At 41.7% G+C, this 6,448-nt stretch overlaps 1 protein-coding gene and 1 non-coding gene across 2 annotated transcripts; one reads left to right on the forward strand and one right to left on the reverse strand.

Annotated features, from left to right (window-relative positions):
* Positions 1-4,143: 4,143 nt before the first annotated feature.
* Positions 4,144-5,355, reverse strand: LOC107480174 (uncharacterized). Its single transcript, XM_016100318.1, has one exon. It carries the CDS (start codon positions 5,353-5,355, stop codon positions 4,144-4,146), a length of 1,212 nt encoding a protein of 403 aa, XP_015955804.1.
* A 706-nt stretch (positions 5,356-6,061) lies between these two features.
* LOC127746192 (small nucleolar RNA R71) lies at positions 6,062-6,168 on the forward strand. The gene has a single exon (XR_008007812.1). It is a non-coding gene; the product is annotated as a small nucleolar RNA R71 (small nucleolar RNA).
* The last annotated feature ends 280 nt before the right edge of the window (positions 6,169-6,448 follow it).

Here is a 6,448-nt window from a genome sequence, read left to right on the forward strand (position 1 = left end):
TTTTCTTTTCAAACATGGCATATGCATCCTTTATTTAACTCTTTATTTTATACTTTGTTATGTACAAAATTTTTTTTTGAAGCAAAATTTGGACTATGAATGCATATGTCTTCATTAATAAAATGCATGAGCATTACCTAATTGCCAAAAATTTTTCACAATAAGCTTATGCCTCCTTCACCAATGTTTCCCAAAATTCCCCCTACACTTAGACTTTACACACTAATCCACCCAAGCTAATCAAAGAGTAATTTGGGGACATCAATGATTTTTCACTTAAGGGGAGTAATGTGCTATCATTAGAACAAAAGGGGAATCATAGGCTCAAAGGGGTTCACAAAGGTGCATGCAAGGGTTGGCCATATAGGTTAGTGAGTTTATCATCAAAAGATGGCCTCAATCATGCTAAATGCATTCAAAAACAAATACAGAACATAAAGAATCATGAAAATCAATTATCACAATCAAAAAGGAGTTATGATCACACACAAGAACAACATTATGGTTGAAAAGATGCAACCATCTATTAAAGCTCAAGACTCACAAGGTATGTTGTTCGAGCTCTTTTTCATGTTCTACAAACAATTTACTCCAAGCAAGTTGGCAAACATAATATTTCCTTCAATTCAATCAATGGTATGCCCTAGAAAAAGATTTCATGGAAATTCCTTGGTGTTTCACCAACTTATTCATTCTAACATGCAACATGCAAGTACTACTACTAAATATCCATAAACGATAAAGAAATAATTACAAGCAACAAAGCAAGATAAAACAAACATAAAACTACTCAAAATAAAGAAAAAGTACTACAAGAAACATTGCAAAAGTGCTTTGAAAATAGAAATTTTTACCCCCCTTAGAATCATCGATCCTCCCCCACACTTAGTTTGTGCACGGTCTTCCCTGCATGCTTATGCTCCGGGAGGATGAAAAGGGGCCACCTTCAGCTGGTAGATTCAGAAGTGGGTTGGTCAACTGCGTCATACTCCTCCCCCGCTATCTTGGATGAAGCTCTAGAAGGCGAGCTGGGGTCTCTTCCTTCTAGCCTTGTTACTATCCACTCAAAACGCTTTTGCTCCAAATGCTCGTTGTGGTGGATATCATGCAAGATGTCTTCGAAAACTTCTGGAAGAGAACGGAGAAAAGGTAAAGCAGTTGACGAAGTTGGTAGTCGTGGTGGTGGTGCTGTAGGTGTCTTCTTCTCAAAGGGTGTGGTGGTTGTTGTTCTTTCCAAATCTCCCCTTGGAATGTACTTGTTGCCTATAGGGACCCTGAACATGATGTCTCTCAGACGTCACTCTACCCCCGCTGTTATTGCTAAACGCATCACCATCGATGGAAAATGGATGTTGATGTTTTTCTTCTCAATCAGTTTCCATATCGATGTGCGTAATAATGGTACAATGGCTATACTTTTGCCTTCCATGATAGCCCAAAGTAGTAATGCAGTCTTGAATCTCACATGGGTAGCATGGGTGCTGGGAATGATGTAATCCGCCACAATTTGATGCCATATATGAGCTTTGGCATTCAAATCAGAGTAAGCTATAGATGCAGGAACAAAATTTCTCCCCTTGCTATACTCCCATGAGCGAGGCACAGGGACGGCTAATTCTCTTAAGTATGGGAGTCAAGAACATCCTCCCCTTGGACACACTCACCTTGATCCTTGAATAGTCATCATACCCAGGCGGAATGTGGGGGATCTTCAGAATAGCTTCAATAGCTCGGTTGGAAGTATCCAACCTCTTGCTCCGGAGGAATACCGACTCCGCTTCCCAATTTTGGTAGTTGGCATAGAATTCCCGCACCATGGTTTCATTGACTTCAATTGGGTCTTGCTCTAAGAACTCCCAATGAAGTGAGGCGATCCGCTCATAGATGACCGTTTTGTACTTGATCGGAATCTTAAGCGTCTGTTCCCAATGGATTGGCCTTTCCTCAAATTTGCCATATAAGAACTCGACTTTTTGGTTGATCAAGGTGTTTAGGTTATCGCTCGGGCGAGCCATGAAGTATGGTCTTGATGCATGGGGTGTAGGTTCCACAACCGGCAAAGCGACCGGTTTCTTACCCTTCTTTCGCATCCTAAAAAGAAAATAGAAAACATCAAGGTCATAGGACAACAACAAACTTAGAACAATGAGGAAGCACTAAATGAAGTGAAGAAACTAAATCCTTAGTTGAAAGTTTGAAAATAGTGTGATTCATAAGAATGGCGGTGTGTATATTCCAATGGTGCGCGCGGTTGGAACACACACACCGGCCGCACACAACGGCAATCACACTCTTAAAGCAATTCAAAGTTCAAAACTTCGCAACTAAGTGCTTCAATTACACATATGAAACAGAAAAATGGAAGCAACTTCAAGCAAGCACCAAAAATGAATTGTCAATTGTTCATCCTCAACAAGTGGTAATCACATAGACAATGCTCTCAATTCCAAACCCAAAAGATGTTTGATCAAGACATCATCAAAAGTTAAACATTCGTAAAGTGATTACTCAAGTTAAATTCCAAGATAAACAATGAGACTCTAATTTTACCAACACAATGCATTTACATTTAAAGTCACCTATTAACAAAGCACACAAATCTTGGAAAATATGGGTGGTTGAACTCAAAGTATGCCAACGATGAAATGCATTGGCAAAGCAATGTGATCAACATTAAAATTCACAAACAAATTTACACAATTCATACAATATGCCTAACCAAAGATAAATTGAAAGCATATGATGGCCAAGTCATATTAATCAAGCAAAATATTCAATGAGGCATTATATCAAACATGTGGTATGCAATGTGCAAGTTCTTCACAATTAAGCTCAAAATTGATCAAAATCAACCCAATAATCAAGCGACAACACTTTGCAATACACAGAAACAATTAAGAAAGCAACAAATTTAATCTAAGTAAACATAAAAGAAAATGGAAATAAATGCAAGAATATAAATATAAAAAGAAAGGAAAGGCAAAAAACCTTAGATATAGATGTTGAAGAATTAGGGAGAAACAATGGCACTTCTTATAGCCACTGCGAATTTACGATGGTTGGGTTCACCGGAAAGAACATCGGAGGAGAGAAGACTCACCGGTGGTAAAAAGAGAAAAGAGAAGAGAGGGAAAGAAGAGGGAAAAGAGAAGAGATGTAAGAGAAAGGTAGAGATGGGGTGATAGCCGGCGGCAGCGGCCGGCGGTGGGCTGACCGGTGAGACTGGGCGGAGAAGAGAGGAAGAGGGCAGCCAAGAAGAAGAGAGGAAAAGAAGAGAAGGCTGCCTCTCAACAGGGCAGCTCACCCTATTAACGCCAGTTTGTGACCTGTGCAGACGCACAGGGGCCTATGAGGATGCACAGAAGCAAAAACTTAGAGAGAGTGCGAACACACACAGTGTGCAAATGCTGTGACCAGAGAGGTTGTAAAAGGATGTGCGGGCACACAAGAGTGTGCGCTCGTATAGAGGAACGTTTTTTTTATGTGGACAAAAGTAGGTGTGCGTGCGAACACAGGTCCGTGTGTACGCACAGAGGGTGAGAATGGGGAAGGTTATTCCCACGCACAGGTCATTCCCTCACTCCCACCAGAGGGGCTAACAAAAGGTGTGTGGATGCACACGTCTGTGCGTCTGCACATATGAAGTGCAAAAAAGGACTTGTGCGTACGCACGCAAGTGTGCACCCGCACAGATCGGAAAAAGGGGGCAGCGCGCACGCACAGGCTGTGCTGGCACTGCGACCAGAGGGCATGTTAAGTCGCGTGCAAACGCACAAGCTTGTGCGGCCGCACAGATGGCTAAAAACGCAAAGTTGTGCGCACGCACAGCTTGGTGCGTACACACAGATGCCCTGTTTCAGAATTTTCTTTTTTCTTCAAAACTAAGGTTCCCAACCTTAGCACACCAACATACCATCCTCAAATCATTCAAACAAGCACAAAATCATAGTCCACATGTAATTCAACTTACATAACTCAAAATCATGAAACAAACCTAAGCTAAGCATTATATCACAAGGAAATAAATAGTTCAAAAAAAGCTATAAACAAGAGATAGAGCTAGAAAAATGTTACCATGGTAGGGTGTCTCCCACCAAGCACTTTGGTTTAGAGTCTTAAGTTGGACTTGCATGGCTTCATTGGTCATTTAGGAAGTTCCCCAAGGAGGAAAATCTCCAACTCCTTGGCTTGCTTTGGTTGAGCATGATCCTTTGAATTTGACTCTTTTGCACTATCCTCTTTTCCTTGCTCCTTGCCATCTTCACTTACTTTGTCTTCAACCATGTCACATCCAAAAATAGAGTAAGCTCCACGAATGGGCTTGTCAGACTCCTTCAAAGTGAACTTAACTAATTTGCCATCTGACTCAAAAGAATAAACTCCTAAGTGTGTATCCAACTTGAAACGGGCCGTCTTCAACAATGGTCGTCCAAGGAGTATTGATGATGGCTTGGTTGAGTCAATAGGAGGGGTCTCTAAGATGTGAAAATCAGCTGGAAAGAGAAATCCTTGAATATTGACTATGACATTCTCTGCAATCCCCACAACTGACACAATACTCTTGTCGGCTAACACAAATCTCGCCCCGGATCTCTTAAGAGGTGCTAAGTTCAATCTCTCACAGATGGGAAGTGGCATGATGTTCACACACACCCGTAAATCACACATACAGTCCATGAACTTAGTCTCACCAATCAAACAAGCGACCAAACATGGGCCGGGATCATTGCATTTTTCATGAAGTAAAGAAGAGATAGAGTCATCTACCGGCTTTTTGTTGAGGTTGCCAAGTTTATCTTTGTGAGTACAAATATCCTTGAGGAACTTGGCATATTTTGGCACTTGTTGAATAGCTTGAAAGAGAGGGACGGTAACTTCAACTTTCTTCAAAACTTCCACTACAGTGGGGTCAAGATCTTCTTGCTTCTTTGCTTTCTTAGCTATGGTTGGGAATGGAATGGGCAAGGACTCTTCAAGCAAGGTCTTTCTCTTTGGCTCCTTGACCTTTGGTGGTTCTTTTTCATCTTTATTAATATCTTCATCTCCACTCCTCATCACCTCTATTTCATCTCCCATCTCTTCATTGTTCATCTCCTCATTCAACTTTGAAGGTATAGCCACATTCTTATCCAACTTAGTACCACTCCTAAGAATAATGACATTTATGCTTCCTTTAGGATTGGGTTGAGGTTGGAAGGGTAAACTACTCGAGGTTGAAGCTTGTTGGGTGCTTTGTGTGGTTTGAGGAGGGAGAGTCAAATGGGTAAGGGCTTCGGCTATTGTAACCATGTAAGCATCTTGTTTCTTATGGAACTCTCTTTGTTCTTGCATGAAGGTATGGATTGTGTCATTCATGTGGGATTGATTGGAGGGAAAAGCTTGGTTAACTTGAGTAGGATTGGATCTACTGTTTGGATGTTGATACTTCACTTGAGATGGAGGTTGTGGGGGTTGTTGATATGGTTATTGGTATTGTGGTTGGCCTTGGGGGTGTTGATGGTAGTAGACTTGAGCATTTTGGTTGGGTTGAGCTTGGGAAGCTTGGATCCACCTTTGGTTTGAGTTATCCCTCCACCCTTGGCCTTGATTACCTCCATGTGGGTAGGGTCCTTGGGTATAATTGGGTCTTTGTGGGTAGGAGTTAGCAACCGCCAATGTAGTGTCCTCTTGAATTTGAGGGCATTCATCGGTGTAGTGAGTAGTACAAGAACAAACACCACATATCCTTGCTGGTCCTTCGGTCCTAGGAGGTTGAGGTGGGGCATTTATCAAAGCTTGAGGGATTTATTGTTTTTGGGTGATTTGTCTTAACAAGATTGTCATTTCACCAAGAGTCTTAGTCAAAATAGCATCTCCAGAGGGAGAAACCTCGCTCACAGCTTTTGGTTGTGGACTTTTAGCCCTAGAGTGTTGAGTAGAACCTGCTAGGTCCAATATAACTTTCCATGCTTCCACTGCGGTCTTGTTTTTGGTCAATGATCCCCCACTTGCGGCATCCAAGAGAAGCTTATCTTGGTGGTGCATTTCTTGACAGAAATAACTGATCAAAACCAACTCATCTATCCGGTGGTGAGGGCAAGCTTCCAGTAACTTCTTAAATCTCTCCTAATATTCATACAAAGTCTCCCCATCCCGTTGCACAATGCAAGAAATCTCTCTTCTCAGCTTGTCTGTTTTTTGGGGAGGGTAGAACTTTTTCAAGAATTCTTTCCTCAACAAGTCCCAATTGGATCTAACTTCCCCTGGCTGAGTATAAAACCATTCCTTCGCTTTTCCTTCCAAAGAGAAAGAGAAAGCGAAGACCAACACCGTGGCTTCATCCGTTCCATGTCTTCTCGCATTTGCACATGCAACTAGGAAATCCATAAGGTGTTTCAGAAGATCTTCCCCAGGCAATCCATTAGACTTGGGGAGCAGGTTGATTGTGCCAGACTTAAGTTTAAAATTT

Source organism: Arachis duranensis, chromosome 3 (assembly GCF_000817695.3).
Source record: "Arachis duranensis cultivar V14167 chromosome 3, aradu.V14167.gnm2.J7QH, whole genome shotgun sequence".
NCBI classification, from domain to species: domain Eukaryota; kingdom Viridiplantae; phylum Streptophyta; class Magnoliopsida; order Fabales; family Fabaceae; genus Arachis; species Arachis duranensis.